Below are 18,115 nucleotides of genomic sequence, written 5' to 3'. Positions count from 1 at the left end.
AAATAATAGTGAGAAAAGGGTAGTGTGTCTCTTACTTTCACTCATCCACATTTTCGTCTATTCTATTTAAGAGGAATTAAAAGAGGTGCACATCTTTTGCTACCACATTTCCTGCAGCCAGTCACCATAGGAAGAAGCATAAAAAGGCATAACACCAGATTCTTGCTTATCTAAAAGTCCGGCACACTGACACTCTTTTCCACACCACTGTTTCTAGGTGCTGGTAATGTGTGGAACCACCAGGGGGCTGATGACTATTCTAGGGAACCACATTATCATTTAAAAACGTCTAGGTCTTCAGGGCACCTGGGTGGCTCCGTTGGTTGAACATCTGGTTCTTGATTTGGGCTGAGGTCCTGATCTCACACTTTGTGAAATGGAGCCCCACATCGGGCTCTGCACTCACAGTGTGGAGCCTGCTTGGGATTCTCTCTCTACCTCATTGCCCCTCTCCTGCTTGTGTTCTTGCTCTCCCTCTCTCTCTCTCTCTCTCTCAAAATAAATAAATAAACATAAAAAGTTTAGGTCTTCTTCCCATCACAGATGAATTGTAATATAATACGGTTTCCAAATTTCTAGGGATCCAGATACATCAAAATACGAGCTCTCAGGACTCTTACCGTCCAGAGGTCCCAGGGCAGTGTCTGAGAGCAAACAAACAAAAATATGGTTAGTATAGAAATCCCAAGCATGTATACACTACTGACGTAAATAGAAGTTCTGAAAATAAACATCTTTGAAACATTTAATACAGTGCTGTTCAACAGAACTTTCTTTGGCGATGACAGGGCTCCGGATCTGTGCTGTCCTAGGTGGCCTTGCTAGTCCCAGGCAGTTTTTGAGCACTTGAGACGTGCGAGTGTTAACAGAACCAAATTTTCAAATTTACATAATTTGATTTAATTTAAATTGGAATAGTCAAATGTTTCTTGTGGCGACTACAGTGAACAGTAAGAGACCAGTCAATCTGCTTTTCGCTATAAGATTAAAAACTGTATCTAAAACATGATGACAGTGCTTACTTTACCACACACACACACACACACACACACACACACACACACACATGCAGATACATACACACTTAAAATGAAGTACAAGATGTCCAGAGTTTAGTTTCTCACATCTTTGAGGAAATGCAGATCTAATCATTACTACTATTTCTTCTCTTCCCACCTCCAAATTCAAGAGGATGCATTATGACCAGTGTGGTGGTAAATGAACCCCAGAAAAGTAGTTCTTCGGTAAGTTGAATGAGATGATAACACAGCTCAATTAATAATCATGCAAATTAGGAGGGTGCCCCCTAAGACATAATGGATGAATTATGCTTACTACTAGCATTTTAATTATAAAGCTCATTGATCATGTGGAAGGAATCCAGATGGTTCAAGTGACTTCTGCTGTGTGTTTGGGAAAGTGAGGGAGACCTCTCTCATCTCCTCTGTGATCAAGAACTGCTGCTAATGCCACATCCTTTCCTGCCTTTATCTGTGTGACTAGAGTCAGATCCGTGTTTATGCACTTGTTTTGCATCTCTGAGTGGCAAATTAGAGAGCCTGGCACTCGCAAACTAAGAACATGGGAGTTTCCAGATAAGGTCACAGATGTCTCTGTACTACAGGACAGGGTCCTGTGGTTGTGAGTGAGCCCGCCCCCCTGGGCTGTACCACCCCAGCTGCCCCGCATCTCCATGCAGCCTGGCTGGGTTGGCTCCCACCTGCCAAATGACTAACAAAGGAGGACAGAAGGGATGCAGGGAAAGCCCCGTCGCTTGTATGCGGACTCCTTCTGCATCTAACACACACTTTCTGGTTATCCGGATGGTTTGTCTTCTCTTGCTTCCCGGCCTCGTAAGAATCACAGCGCCTAAAAGCTACCCCGTATCCCTGCGTCGTATCCCTGGCACAGGGTATTTTCTCCAAAGGAGGCAGCAGAGCGAAACATCTTGTTTATCAGTCCTCAGGACCATGAAAGGATGAGTTAACTCATGTGGGCACCATGGAGATCGCAAGGTGAGCTGCTGTGCCAGCAGCAAGAACATTCATTTAAAGCGCAGGGGCAGGCAACGGTTAAGCGACATTATCCTGAGCGAAGGGAAGAGAAGGCCTGCATACATCTGACGGCTCTGGGCTTTTGGCTCTCTCAGCCCAAGACTGTTCTAGGTGAAAGGAGACGTGATCAGAGCCAGTGCACGGGATGACTCTGTAGTGAGGTGACTCCGTCAGAGGCACCGGGCAGCCAGGGCAGTTTATTACTCGGCCTGAGGGAGAACATGGGGCACACACAGCTTTTCCTAACTGCGGGGATGCATCTTCAGAAGAAAGACTTCTAAGGATTTAACCAAGGTCATTTAAAAACAATGTTTTTAATGTTTGTTTATTTTTGAGAGAGAGAGAGAGAGAGAGACAGAGTGTGAGTGGGGAAGGGACAGAGAGAGGGAGACACAGAATCTGTAACAGGTTCCAGGCTCTGAGCTGTCAGCACAGAGCCCGATGCAGGGCTTGAACCCAGGATCCATGAGATCATAACCTGAGTTGAAGTCGGATGCTTAACCGACTGAGTGAACCAGGGGCCCCCCGGTCATTTTTTTTTTTTTGAAAGAATCTCTTAGTTCCAAATCCACACAAAGTTCCATTATTTGTGGAAATTTTCAATCATGGATTGATATAAAGTGGTTATATATATATTGATCCAAACTTGCAGACTGACATGCTATGGGGTCTCATCCACTGATCACGACAGCATCCACTGCAGAAACTTGCCTTCAGCCACCATAGCAGTGAACCCTGGTGGGTGAGGCACAGAAGTCCTATGAATCCTGCACAATGAGGTCTACACAGCGAGAAAGCTCTGTCACAGAAGAATTCTGAATAATACGTACATTCATTTTCTGCTTTGTTGGGCCCCCAAGGCACAACCCTCAAACTTGCTGACAATCACTGTGGAAGCATTTCCCAAAGTATGTTTTAGAGAACATTCTAATGAATGTGAAGAAACTTTCATTCAAACATTTCTGTGGTCAAACAAATTTGGGAATCTCTAAGTTAAATAAGTCTCAACAGTTTTTTCTTTTAATGGCAAGACTTCCTGGAGCCTTTAATATTCTAATGCCTACCAAGACTCTCCTAAGAAGGATTTAGTAGAATTTTCTGAAACATATATCTAAGAGACCCATTTTTTTTTTTTGCAAAGTACCTTTACAGGCTCGTATCTGATCTGCTTAATTATCTGCTTTACTGACATCTCAGATTTGTATTGTTTCTATATCACAACTGGGAGGCCTTCGGGTGTGTGATCACATTCTGGAATGAAACATGGATTAAAGAGAGGCTCTACTTATTGAGGTTCATACTGAGCGGACAGTGGTTTATTGTAAGGTACCGAGAAGGCTTCAAGACAGGAAGACTGAGCTAGGTCTCAATTTATAATACACCTTCCCTAGTTCATGTGAAGTACACCCCAGCATCTTTGGATTTGCCCAGATTCAAATGTAAGGCCCCAAGCACAGCAAAAAGATGGATATGAACAATTTCTGCTTAGCCAGATTTTGCGTTAACTTCCTTTCATGGGCATAGATTATCGAGGAGGAAGTCTACTGCAGAGGAAGCATCCACAAGCCATTACAGCACCCACCCCCCGGGCCCCTTTGCAGGAGAACGCTGCGGCAATCACTACTGAAGGGAGGAAAGGTTGAGTTGAGGACGATGAACAGGGGGAAGTTGGGTATATGAGGCCAGCTCTGCATCAAGCCATAGCCCAGATCACATAAGGGAAGCCTCTGCAATGTGAACGACGTCATCAAGGTCAAAGTGATCAGGACTGGGAAACACTTCCATTGGGGGTCAATGTCAAGGCTATGTCTAATGTGCTTTACCCTCCAAAGCATGTGGAAGGAATGTAGAGGAAACAGTGAGAAGGTTAAGTCTGGGGCCAAAAGAAAGAGCTGCATTTAGAGAAACCATGAAATCTATCATCGAAATCTGAACACCCTGAGTGTAAAATGATATTAGTAACAACAGTTACTCTGAGATAGAGGGTTCCTGGGCAACCATGTGTTCCAGCTTGGGATGTATGGTTATCCCAGCTCTATGGGTAGAGAGAGGGAATGGGAGGGAGAAGTTTGGAATGACAGATATGGATAAGGACTTCTTTCTACCCTTCCTTCCCACTAGGAAATGTCTGTCAACCCAAAAGAAAACAGTCACTTGAAACAGTCATCTGAAAGGCATCTGCTGCCCTTATAGAGCTTATTAAAGTTCACAAAACGTCATCCTCAAACACTGACATCACCACTGGATACCTGTGACATGGGTGAGTGGGTCACTCCAACAGAACCCGCAGGTGCCACCTCAGGCTTGAAAGGGTCGAAGTCCAGATCCAACAATGTCTCTTCTTTCTTCACCTCAGGGACTTCATTCTGTTGAAGCAGGACAAAACAAAATATGAGACACTGTGATCTAATCCACGTATAATCTTTTGACATCACTGAGTCATGCTCTGATAGGTTACCCAGCGTCACTTGCTAAATGTGAAGAAGGGGGAAATAACTGACTCTGGCCAAGGCCAAAGTGCCTTGGAATATAACCCAGGCTTTTAGTTTCTGTCCTTTGTCCAGTTCTGAATCCAGCCAATGAAGAGAATGTCACAGAGGTATATCCTGATACCATCAAGATCCAAGGACTTTCCTCTGCTATTTTAGCAATCTCAGATCAAGAATTACAGATGACTAGATGGATAAAAACACGCCAACGCTTGGACCCATCTCTGTAGCCCACTGCTGGGAGGCCCCCTGCAAAGCTAGCATGTAAAAAGGAAAGGATACCGTCAACTCTGACTACGTCCATCTGCCCCACCCCCTCGGATTTAGTTATTACATAACAATTCTTCACCCATAGTCCTGCTGGTCTCCACTGTGCCTATGAGGGGGAGAGGGTGAAAGAAAAAGACACCAAGGAGAGAACCATGTCCCCTGACATCTGCTAGAGAATAACTTTCTTGGACTAGAAAGAGGTAAGTCAAATAAGACCTAGGATAAAAGTCCTGTTCTAATAGCAAAATGTTTATAATACTGAACATTAATATTTGTTCATTTATTGTGGTATCGTGATACAAAAAACAAGTAACATGGCTTGAAGTTTAGCCTAACCATGGCTCAAGTCATGCAGTAAGAATCAGAGCTGAAATAAAGCCCTATCCACCATCATGGCAAAGAGAACTGCATCAGTTCTCACAGAATCGAGTAACGTGTGCTTGGTGTTTGATGTAAGCTTCAGTATTGACCATCTGTAGTCTAGAAACTCAAAGGTCACAACCATGGATGAAGCAGGTAAGAATAGGAATGCTCAGAAAAAGATTTTAAAGAACAAGAGTTCTTATAATTAATACTGATCATAGATGGAAATTTAAAAATATAGAGCTGTCTGAAATGCTTTGGGGCACCATAGATCATTTTTCTTAGTATATTCACATTCACTATAGAAGGGAAATCTGCTTAAATACCACACTATTGGTCCAAGCCACCTATTTTGTGACATAATGTTCCTTACACATGTTTAAAATTTCACAAGGATAATGCCCTATTGAGAGCCCTCTTGCTTTAATAATTACAATCATAAAACCATCAACTGATTCCTTTGGCCACTATTCAAATAAAATCTTAAAAAAATTTTTTTAACTTTTATTTATTTTTTGAGAGATAGAGAGAAACAGAGCATAAGCAGGGGAGAGGCAGAGAGAGAAACACACAGAATCGGAAACAGGCTCCAGGCTCTGAGCTGTCAGCACAGAGCCTGACATGGGGCTCGAACCTACAAACCATGAGATCACGACCTGAGCTGAAGACGGACTCTTAACTAACTGAGCCACCCAGGTGGCTTTGGACCCTATTCAAAATCTGCAGTTTTGTTTTTCACTGACATTTATATTGGTACAAGTTATATGTCTAAAACTTTGTGGCCACGTATATGGACTTAGAATGCGCTGGGCACTGTTCTGAGAGCTTCATGCATACCAGTATTAACTAAGGTTAGGGCACTTTGCTGCAGTCCAATGATGACAGCCCAACAACACCATTATTGCCTTCAGAGAATGACCTTGCTAGACTGCCCAAACGTCATTTCATCCGCACAGTCTAATACTTACAAAAATAAAGGGGGAAATGGCATCATTCCTCCATCTGGGGATGAGAAGAGTGGGCTGTTGTTTTGGGCCCCTCAGCTACAATGCAGCTGAGGCAGGACTGCAAGGGCCAGATGCCTTTGGCTCCAGTGCTGTTCCAGGCTGCTGCTGAGACCTGGTCCCACATCCCTCAAACAGGCCCCAGGAGGATCTGCAGAGGAATTCTGGGCAGTCTCTCAGTTCTTCATGACATGTGAGCCCATCCAAATCTGTCCATGAATCTTCTATGAGCCTAACGGAGCCCCTTATGGAAGCTCGAATGGAAATGTAGAGATCAAGGATGCAGAGTGGCATGAGAACTATACAGAGCTACGCTTAGACTTTGAGGTGGATCTGGGTTTGCACCCAGTTTGGCCACTGGTTACCTGTCTCTCTTGGGGCAGTTAATTCAGCTTCTTTGAGCCTCCGTTTTTTCATGCTTAAAATGAGAGTAGTATTACCCATCTAAGATTATCATGAGTGGTAAAGACAATTTACCAGCAAATTACCAATATCAGGGATGAGAGGGGGGACATTACCACAGATATTTTTAAAAAACAGTAAGAAAATATTATAAACCACTTTATTCCAATACATTTAACAATTTAGATAAAAAGACAAATTTCTTGAGAAATAACAAACTACTGCATACAGAGAAGTTGAATCACTATGTTGTATGCCTGAAACTAATGTAACACTGTGTGTCAACTATACTCAAAAAGATTTTTTAAGAGAAAAAAGACCAAAACCAAACCCCTCTTGCCCAAATGACTCTTCTGGTGAATTCTACCAAAGAGTTAAGTAAGATAAAAATACCAATTCTACAAAATTGAAGAGGAGTGAATGATTTCCCAACTTATTCTATGGGGAAAGCATTACCCTGGTACTAAAATCAGAAAATGATTTTTTTTTTTACTTTACATGTTTATTTATTTTGAGAAAGAGAGCAAGAAATAGCATGCAAGCAGGGGAGGGACAGAGAGAGGGGGACAGAGGATCCGAAGGAGACTCTGTGCTGACAGCAGCAAGTCCAATGTGGGGCTGGAACTCACAAACCACAAGGTCATGACCAAAATGAAGTCAAACAGTCAACCGACTGAGCCACCCATGTACCCCCCCAAAAATGACATTCTTAAAAACAATACCCTATGGACTAACATTCCTCATCAACAGAGATGCAAAAATGCTAGAGAAAGCTTTAGCAAATTGAATGAAAAAAAAAAAAAATAAGAACACTGCACCATAACCAAATGGGGTTTATCTCGGGACTGCATGATTGATTTACCATTTGAAAACCAATGAATGTAATTCAGTAGAAAAAGTATTTGAGGGGCACCCAGGTGGCTCAGTCAGTTGGGCGCCGACTTCAGCTCAGGTTGATGATCTCGCAATTTGTGAGTTTAAGCTCGGCATTGGGCTCTGTGCTGACAGCTCGGAACCTAGAGCCTGTTTCAGATTCTGTGTCTCTCTCTCCTCCTCATGCTCTCTGTCTCTCAAAAATACATAAGAAGAAGAAGGAGAAGGAGGAGAAGGAAAAGAAGGAGGAGAAGGAGGAGAAGGAGGAGAAGGAGGAGGAGGAGGAGGAGGAGGAGGAGGAGAAGGAGGAGAAGGAGGAGAAGGAGGAGAAGGAGGAGAAGGAGGAGAAGGAGGAGGAGAAGGAGAAGGAGAAGGAGAAGGAGAAGGAGAAGGAGAAGAAGAAGAAGAAGAAGAAGAAGAAGAAGAAGAAGAAGAAGAAGAAGAAGAAGAAGAAGAAGAAATTTTCTTAAATCCATATCCATTCCTGTTCAAATCTCTCAACAAATTAGTAAAAATAGGCAACTTCCTCAGCCATGTAAGGGTATCTAGAGAAACATACAACTATCATATTTAATAACACAAGACTGGAAGCTTTTCCCCTAAAATAGAGACAAAGATGGCCGCCTCACCACTTCTACTCAGCAATATACTGACAGTCCTAAAGAGTAAAGGCAGAAAAAGCAATCAAAGACATCTAGATTAAAAAGAAAAAGAGTAAGCCTATGTTAACTCACAGAAGATATGATCACTTATATAGAAATGTCCACGGAAATCTATAAAAAAGCTCTAGGAACAAATACTGAAAAGGCTGCAGGAGATAGCATTAATACACAAAAATTGGTTTTATTAATGTATAATAGTATGAAAAACCAGAAACTGAAATTTTTAAAAGTATGATTTACAATAGCACTAAGACTATGGAGCACTTAGATATAAACCCAATGAAAGATGAGAAATACCTGTACACTGAATACTGTAAAATACAGCAAAGATAAATTAGAGAAGACCTTAAAATAAAGAAAAAACTATAGTTTATCCATGTTCCCCAAACCGATCTACAGATTCAATGCAATGCCAATCAATATCTGTACTGGGGTGAATACTGTGTGCCCCACCCCCACAAAGTTCATTATTGTAAGGAACCTGGGAATGTGACCTTATTTGGCAACAGGGTCTTTGCAGATGTAATGAAATTAAAGATGAGGTCATACTGAATTAGGATGGGCCTTAATGCAATGACTAGTGACCTTATAAAACCAGAGAAGTTTGGATACATAAACACAAAGATATGTGAGGATACAGAGCACACAGACACATATGAAAACGCAGTGTGATGACAGAGGCAGAGACTGGAATGATGTATCTACATGCCAAGAAACACCAAGGACTGCCAGCAACCACCGGAAGGAGAGAGGAGCAAGCAAAGACCCTAGAGCCTTCAGGAGAAGCATGGCCCTGCTGATCTCAGCCTCGATCATGACCTTGATCTCAGATGTCTAGCCTCCAAAACTGTGAAAGAATAAATGTCTCTTGATATAAGCTACTTCTTTGTTAAAACAGCCCTAGGAATCTAATAAAATATCCCAGAAGGTGTTTTTGTGGAAACTTAGATATTGATTCTAAGATTGATGTGGAGATTCAGAGGACCTAGAACAGCCAAAACAACTCTGAAAAAGAATAACAAAACTGGGGACTAAGCTCATCTGATTTCAAGACCGTACAAAGTGACAGTAATCAAGATTAGCACGGTACTGGAATAAAAGGTAGGCAAATGAATCAATACAGAATCACAGAGTTCAGAAAGAGAACTGCTCACAGACAACCCACTTTCCACAACACTCAGTAGAATGACGAGAGACTTTTCAACGCTCACATTTCAACTGCAAAGAAATAAACTTCAACTCATACTTTGTACATATTAAAAAATTAATTCCAAATTGGTCACTGACCCTAACTGTTAACACCTAGAGATGTAAAACTTCTAGAAGAAAATATTGGAGAAAACCTTTGTGACCTTGAGTTAGGCAAAGATTTTTTTAGATGTGATGTGAAATGCCTAATTCTTAAAAAATAAATATATTGGATACACTGGACCTCACCAAAATAAAAAACTTCTACTCTGCTAAAAAGCACTAACAGAATGACAAGATAAGACATGCGCTGGAAGAAAATATTTGCAAATCATGTATCTGATAAAAGGCTTGTATCCAGAACATGTAAAGGACTCTCAAAACTCCATCAAATAAGTGAATACATCAGCAAAAGTTTTTCACAGACACCAGCGAGGATATACTAACACCACAGTAATATGTCATAATATGTTGTCAGAAATGTCAGGCTTTACTTTTTCTAAGACCAAATAATATTCCATTGTGTTTATATACCACATTTTCTTTACTCATTCATCCACTGATGGACATTTAATGTTTATTTATTTTTGAAAGAGAGAGAGAGAGTGACAGAGACAGAGAGACAGAGCACAAGCAGAGGAAGGCAGAGAGAGAGGGAGACAGAATCTGAAGCAGGCTCCAGACTCTGAGCTGTCACCACAGGGACAACCATGAGGCCTAAACTCAGGAACCGTGAGATCATGACCTAAGCAGAAGTCGAATGCTCAACCAACTGAGCCACCCAGGCGCCCTCACTGTTGGACATTTAGGTTGCTCCCATGGATTGTCTATTGTGAATGGTGCTGCATTAAACACAGGAATGCAGATAGCTTTTTGAGATACTGATTTCATTTCAATACCCAGAAGTGGGATTGCTGGATCATAAGGTAGTTCTGTTTGTAATTTTCTGAGGAACCTCCATACTGTTTTCCATGGTGGTTCTACAAATTTACAATCCCATCAACAGTGTACAAAGATTCCCTTTTCTCCACTTCCTCACCAACATCTGTTGTCTTTTTCATAATAGCCACTCTAACAGGTGTGAGGTGATACTTCAGTGTGATTCTGAAGTCCATTTCTCTGATGGCACGTGGTGGTGAGCACCTTTTCATGTGTCTGTTGGCCATCTGCAGGTCTTCTTCAGACAAATGTACATTCAGGTCCCTTGTCCATTTTTTCAATCAAACTATTTGATTTTTTTTTTTTTTTGCTATTGAGTAGTATGAGTTTTTTATATATTTTGGATATTAATCCCTTTATCAGATATATGATATTTTCTCCCATTCCTACATTGCCTTTTCACTCTGTTGATTGTTTCCTTTGCTGTGAAGAAGTTTCTATGCTAAGTGAAGTAAGCAAGACACAGAAAGAGAAATGATCTCACTTATATCAAAAATATTCAAAATGGTGGAAGCAGAGAGTAGGATGGTGGTTGCCAGGGCCTCGGGGGAGGGGAGACGGGGAGCTGTAATCAAGGGAGTAAAGTCTCAGTTATGCAAATCCTAGATATCTAATGTTCAGCATGACATCTGTAAGCAAAGAGTGTATTATATACTTGAAATTTGCCAAGAGGATAGGTATTTAGTGTTCTCACATCAACAACAATAACCCAAAAAAAAGACGTAGCTATGTGAAGAGATAGGTATATTAACTAGCTGGATTGGGAAGATTACTTCACTATGTGTACAGATATCAAAACATCAAGTTGTATACTTAAAATATACACAATTGTTATTTGTCAGTTATACCCCAACAGAGCTAGGGGAAAAAAAGAAGATATGCAGATGTCAAATGAGCACATGAAAAGATGCTTAACATCATTAGCCATTAGGGAAGTGCAAACTAAATCACATTGAAATAACACTATACACTTACCATCATGGCTAAAATTAAAAAGACTAACCATACCAAGTGTTGACAAGGATATGGAGGAACCGGAATTCTTATTCAAAGTGGATGGGAACACAAATAGTATAATCACTTAGAAAAGTCTGGCAGTTTCTTAGTAAGTTAAGTTTATTTCTAGCATATGGTCCAGCCAGTTTACCTTTAGAGATTTACTGAAGAGAAATGAAGGCACACGCACAAAGAATAATTTGTATACAAATGTTCACAGCATGTTTATTTATAATACCCCAAAATTAGGGGCGCCTGGGGAGTTCAGTCAGTTAAGCATCCGACTTTGGCTCAGGTTATGATCTCACAGGTTTGTGGGTTCAATTCCTGCATTGTGACAGCACAGAGCCTGGAGCCTGCTTCAGATTCTGTGTCTCCCTTTCTCTCTGCCCCTCTCCCACCTTAAAAATAAACAAACTTTTAAAAAATTTTTTAAAAAAAGCCCCAAATTAAAAACAATCCAATATCCATCAATGAATGAAAACAAACAAACCCTGATGTGTCCATACAATGAGATATTTCTCATCAATAAGATTGAATTGCTACATGCTACAAAATGGATGATGCAGATACAAAATAATCATGCAGAATAGTAGAAGCCAGACCAAAAAGGGTGCACAATGGGTGATTCCATCTCTACAGAATTCTAGGAGCTTCAAACTGGTGTACAGGGACAGAAAGAGGAGTGTTTGCCTGGAGGGCACACCACGTGGAGAGGAGCAGGGAGGATTACAGACACAAAGAAACTTTGGGGGTGAGAGAGACAGTCGTTACCTTGATCCCGGTGATGCTTTCATGGGTGCACACATATTTCAAAATGTATCAAAATGTATGCTTTAAAAATGTGCCGTTACCTGTACATCAGTCTTACATTGATGAAACTGATTAATGGAAGAAAGTACTCTAATAATAGGAGGTTGGTTAAACCTACCATAGCACAACCTTACGATACAGGGCTCTGTTGTTATTTAAAATGGTGAGATATACATTAAGTTGACATGAAAATATCTGTTACATTTGTAGTAAAAAAAAAAAGCCCATAGGTTATAAAACTGATATAAAATGATCAAATTTCCCAAAAATATACCCTTCTGTCACTGTTTGAAGATAATAAACTTGTGGCATTACAAAAGCTACATTAGTAAGAGGGGTTTTTGATGAGAAACATGACTATGCTTAGACTTTGACTTTTTGCTTCTCTGGGATTTACTAGTTTTGGGTTAATCATGCATCCTTTATGGCATTACTCTTGTAAGCATATCAGGTAACAGAGATTTCAATTTATAGCTAGAGACACAAAACATTAACAAGTAGAGCAGTCTCCAAACTATCCCTCAAGGGTGCATGCAGACAGACAGACAGACAGACACACACACACACACACACACACACTCTCACAATGATTTCTTTTTTCTTAATTTTTTAATTTTATATTTTGAGAAAGAGACAGAGCAGGAGTGGGGGAGGGGGAGAGAGAGACACACAGAATCCCAAGCAGGCTCCAGGCTCTGAGCTGTCAGCACAGAGCCTGACATGCGGTTTCAACCCATGAACTGTGAGATCGTGACCTGAGCTGAAGTCAGATGCTTAACCGACTGAACCACCCAGCACCCCAATTTCTTAATGATAACACAATATTTGAGTGAACCAGATAAAGTCATAGGTACTATTTCTTTCAAAAAGTTTTTTTTCCTTTCATTAAACATGTCTTAAGAACATTTTCCTATATTCTAAAGATTAGGCAGGACACTTATTACTTCTCAGTAAGTCTGGGGAGGTCAGATAATGAAGCTTAAATAAAGTTTTTAGGAACAAGGTCAATGGGGAGTTATTTTTCATGTACTAGATATGTCTTTTATTGAAAGGTCACAAAATAGCTGATAATTTCCAATGGTGAGTAAAGCTTTTGCATTTCCTTAGCAATTATGAATGCAGTAGCCTAAAACATTTTTTAATGTTTATTTCTTTTGAGAGAAAGAAAGTGTGCATGTGAGTAGGGGAGAGGGAGGGAGAGAACCCAAGTAAGGTTCTGCACTGTCAGTCCAGAGCCCGACGCAGGGCTCGATCTCACAAACCATGAGATCAAGACCTTAGCCGAAACCAAGAGTCGGACACTTCACTGACTGAGCCACCCAGGCGCCCCGAGGAAAGTTAGCTTTCTAACCAAAAGCTTATGGTGAGACCACTGCAGACAGGTACGCGGCAGTTACTGTGAACAATGGTAATTTCTACAGTATCCTGACAGGGCTCAAGAGCTTTGTATTTGCAATCTCAGAATGGGACATCCTTCAACTCATCCCATAGGACGCTGTCAAGTATTCGTTCTACAACTTTTATTACACACGACATTAAAAGAAGAGTACAGCCAGCGGTGCCTGGTGGCTCAGTCAGTGAAGTGTCTGACTCTTGATTTCGGCTCAGGTCATGATCTCATGGTTTGTGAGTTCAAACTCCATATCAGGCTCTTTGCTGACAGTGTAGAGTCTGCCTGGGATTCTTTCTCTCTGCTTTTCCCCCACTCGTGCTGTCTCTGTCTCTCTCAAAATAAATAAACAGACTTAAAAAAAGAAATAGTACAACAAAGATCCATTTACCCATGACCTGGACTTGTCAAAGCTCTCCTGTTGCCATATTTGGTGTGTGTGCCTACCTACATTATATGCAAACGCTCTAATGAGTTGATGCACAACAAACTAAACTTTCTAATAAACTGTTTACATAGATTTTTTGTTGGTTTTTTTGTTTTTACTGGAACAAGTTGGTAGGTTGCAAAGCCATTATAGTGCAGCCTGTCATGAGTTTGCTTATTCGCCTGGCAGACACTCTGCTCATGTGTGTGAAAGCTGACCATAATGAGGAGAGAGGCGGCAGGGGAGATGGACAGAGCCCATAAGGTTCAGTGAAGGCCACTGGATAAACAAACGGGTCCGCTGGTGGAGTAGAGACCCTCCAACCATTGCATCTGGAATTAATGATAATATCACTGATATGTAACAAATTGAGGAGTTTTGCTAGTATCAAAAACCCAAAGACGTTCTAGAGAACATGCATCCTGTTAAGGAAAGAGTTTGGATTGATTTGTCCAATTTACTGGATGTCTAGTATCTGCATCCTTCAGGTGCTTAGAACACCGGCATGCATGGTCGAGAGCCTTCTGCTTTCCATGTCTGCCCTACGAGCACCACAGTGTGGCAGAAAGATGATGGGTTTACTCAACTTTTAAAGCAGGGATAATGATGGGGCACCTGGGTGGCTCAGTTAGTTAAGCATCCAACTTTGGCTCAGATCATGATCTTGCAGCTGGTGGGTTCGAGCCTGGTGCTGGGCTCTGTGCTGACAGCTCAGAGTTTGGAGCCTGCTTTGGATTCTGTCTCCCTCTCTCTCTGCCCCTCCTCCACTCATGGCTTGTCTCTCTCTGTCTCTCAAAATTAAAGTTTTAAAAAAATTAAATAAAAATAAAAGTAAAAAAGTAGGGATGATGACCTGTCAATCACAGGAATGATGTCAAAGCTAAATCGAAGGAGACCCTGCATACAACATACTCAGTCACATGCTTCCTTATCGTGAGCTCCTTCCTTTCTCCCCAACTCATTCTTCTGTGCTCCCCTTCTCCCCTTCGCCTGCAGGCCTCTCCAAGCCAGATGACCACCACTCCCTAACCCATACCTCAAACCACATTCAAAAGTACAAGATCTCAAAAAGGACTCACACCATGAGATGCTTCATAAGGAGGTAGAATATAAAACGCAAAAACAGGCAAAGTGCAAAAAGTCTAGACACTGTCAGAGGTTCAGGGGTCTGAGAACCTTGGAAGGTTGTGAGGCCAAATGACACAATGACTTAAGAGCACTGTCAGAGTCCCAGATGATAAACAGACTACCCCACTTGGGGACCCCTGATAAAGGAGCCAGCGGTGCTGCAGGTGACCCACCAGCCCAACCCACTGGCCAAATGGGGGCTTGAGACGTACCATTTCCTTTCTTCCAGTTTTCAGCTTACTAATTCTTTCTGTGCTACCAGAATGCTAACATATTTACTTGGAAAAAATACCAAGTGAAAGAAGAGGCAGCTGGTCCAGAAATATGCTACATTGAAAACAGAAGCCAAAGCGGTATTCAAAACCAGGCGACAGATACCCGGGAGGCGAGGGGTGCATAGGCGCGTGACTGCGGGATGGCCTCTCAGGAACGGGGAGACAAAGGGGCCATTTCACAAACTTATTAAGCAAGCTGAAATTCTACTTCAGTTTGATTGGCTACAGAAAGATCGGATGATCATGAACTTATTGGCTGGAAAGCAGCTTGATCCCGACAGCCACGGGGCTTAGAGGCTGTGCTGTGGTCTTGCCGTCAGCACAGGAGGTCTCCCAGCAGGAGTGGGGAGATGCCTTTGGAGGACTAGGCTTGGATGGCCAAGAGATAACTCATCTGGATTTGTAAACGAGAACACTATTTTCAAAATGAGAAAATATGCAGGGGCACATGGGTGGGTGCAGTTGGTTAAGTGTGAGACTCTTGGTTTCAGCTCAGGTCAGGATCTCACAGCATGTGGGTTTGAGCCCCACATTGGGCTCTGCGCTGATAGTGTGGAGCCTGCTCGAGTCTCTCTCTCCTTCTCTCAAAATAAATAAAAAACTTAAAAAATTCAAAAACAAAGAGAAAAAATATGCAACGTTGTTGCTGGGAAAAGATTTAAGCAAAATAGTTGCAGGTTACCTGCTATGAAAAAAAAATCTGAAAACAGGCAATCTCTTCTTTCTTTCTGCCACCTGACAGGTAGAAGAGCAAGCAGGGACCCTGCCCCTCGCCCTGGTCCTCAGGGGGGGGGACCCACACTTTTGAGGACGTTCCTGACATTTTCTAAGTCCCTCTCTGGTGGCGGCAGCTGTGAATAGCAATGCTATCTGGTCTGGGCACCCACAGGGGCCCGGGGCCCATCTCTCCTCTCTGGAGCACTCTGTTACTATGTGGAGCACTCAGCACACACCCCAGGAACTCTGGGGCTCTTATCCACCTGGCTGTCCTGGCACGTGGTGGCCAGGCTTGTTTCCAAGAGGGTGGCTTGTGAGTAGACTGCCTCCACTGGCCAGCATGGCATTTCACCTACGGAATCCCATCAGACTGACCACCAGGATGCAGTGACAGGCTCACTGCAAGTGACTCACACTGGTTCTATGAGCAGAGTCCCCGCCCCACCCCCAAAAAATATCTGCCCAGAGCCACAATCCCTAAGGAAAGCCCTGGTGGGAGAGGAGGGTGAACATCGATTGTGAGAAGAGAAAGCAGTCCAAACATTTTTTTGGAAAACATTCTTTGAAGAACAAAAAGAAACAACCTTGTATGTGTACGGTATCTGTGGGGAGATAATATACATGATTGCTTTTTTTGGTCTTGATCTGTTAAAATCCTATTTATAGGCCATACATTTGGTTTCCAGGGACATAATATCTTTTAAGTCTACGTTTTTAAACATGTTTCACCAAACGCCCACTTCCCTGGAACAGGTAGTACTTTGGGAGGAAAGGGAGACTGTTTGAGAAACTCTGATTTAAACAAAAAGGGCTTTTGTTGCAGAACTTCTCAGAGCGTTTGGCACAAACTATGTAAAGCAGAAGGGGATACAGGTCCTCTCAGCCTCAGATGACCAAGGAACCCTTTTCACAGCATGTTACAGAATGAGATGAAAAATGCTGTTTTAAAAGAATAATGTGGGGCACCTGGGTGGTTCAGTCGGTTAAGCCTCTGACTTCAGGTCAGGATCTCACGGTTCGTGGGTTCGAGCCCTACATGAGGCTCCGTGCTGGCAGCTCAGAGCCTGGAGCCTGCTTCCAATTCTGTGTCTCCTTCTCTCTCTGTCCCTCCCGTGCCTGCACTTTGTCTCTCTCTCTCTCTCAAAAAAGGAATAAACATTTACAAAAATTAAAAGAATAATGCAAGAACACACACACCCCATAGGCGATTTCTTTCAGTTTAGGTTCTTGGGAGAGAAAAATAAAGAGGGCTGGCAGTTCCGTTTTTGTAATCACAGAACCAGAGAAGCAAAGTCAGCCCTTTGGTCCTGACACGTGGACCTCTCCCTGTAAGCAGGTGGGGATATTTCCCAGAGAAGATTCTATGATATAGTTAAGGTCTGGGGCCATTAGAGGGCTCTGTAGGCCTGATGGATTTGTTTCCAATCCCCGGACACTCAGGAGAGACTGTCACATAGGGAAGTTTGGTGTACGAGACAGACGGCATCGGAGGTGAGGAGTATTTCAATCACCACACATTTCAAGCTCCTGGGTGGAATGAATACAAACGCTGTTTTTCCCCACTAAGTACAGGATAAAGATAGCAAGCTAGGGAAATAAGCCTACATGTTCAATGGAGAATGACTTACTGAACTTTTAAAAAAGTATCAACATAAAACTGAAATGGCCAATTCCCTATGATCCTAAATATTAGATATCTGAGAGAGAAAAGCTTTCTCAGCCTTCTAGCTTTCAATACTCCACTTCTGCACAGCTGGCACTGTACATTCTCCTGGCGTCCTGTTCATTCTCTTCCAGCGTTTATCTGTGCCCAGCTAAAAACATCACAGCCCCAGGGAGACAGTCCCTTCCCTTAGCATATGCAACTTGACATGCAATCTGATCAACACATCTAATATTACAAGCACACATGTACATGCACGTGTATGTATGTGTAAGTCCAGCAGCCCGAAACATGGAGCATTTCAAGTCACACTATTTAAAAAAATTTTTTTTTAATGTTTATTTATTTTTCATAGAGGGAAAGAGCACCTGCACTAGCAGGGAAGGGGTAGAAAGGGGGGAGGGGCAGAGAGAGAGAGGAAGTAGGAGAAGGGATCTGAAATGAGCTCTGTGCTGATGGCAA

General features: G+C 42.2%; 1 protein-coding gene across 1 annotated transcript in view; it reads right to left on the bottom strand.

Moving 5' to 3' along the window:
• The window catches only part of AMPH (amphiphysin), a 232,528-nt gene that overhangs the window by 41,828 nt on the left and 172,585 nt on the right, over positions 1 to 18,115 (bottom strand). Inside the window, exons 12-13 of the mRNA XM_029926769.1 lie at positions 4,304 to 4,420; positions 621 to 644 (exon numbers count right to left, since the gene is read on the bottom strand). Of these exons, the coding sequence (XP_029782629.1) occupies positions 621 to 644; positions 4,304 to 4,420 (141 nt within the window). The remainder of the gene's footprint in view (positions 1 to 620; positions 645 to 4,303; positions 4,421 to 18,115) is intronic.

The sequence above is a fragment of the Suricata suricatta genome, chromosome 2 (genome assembly GCF_006229205.1).
Source record: "Suricata suricatta isolate VVHF042 chromosome 2, meerkat_22Aug2017_6uvM2_HiC, whole genome shotgun sequence".
NCBI lineage: Eukaryota > Metazoa > Chordata > Mammalia > Carnivora > Herpestidae > Suricata > Suricata suricatta.
This window is presented reverse-complemented; position numbering and strand designations above follow the sequence as displayed.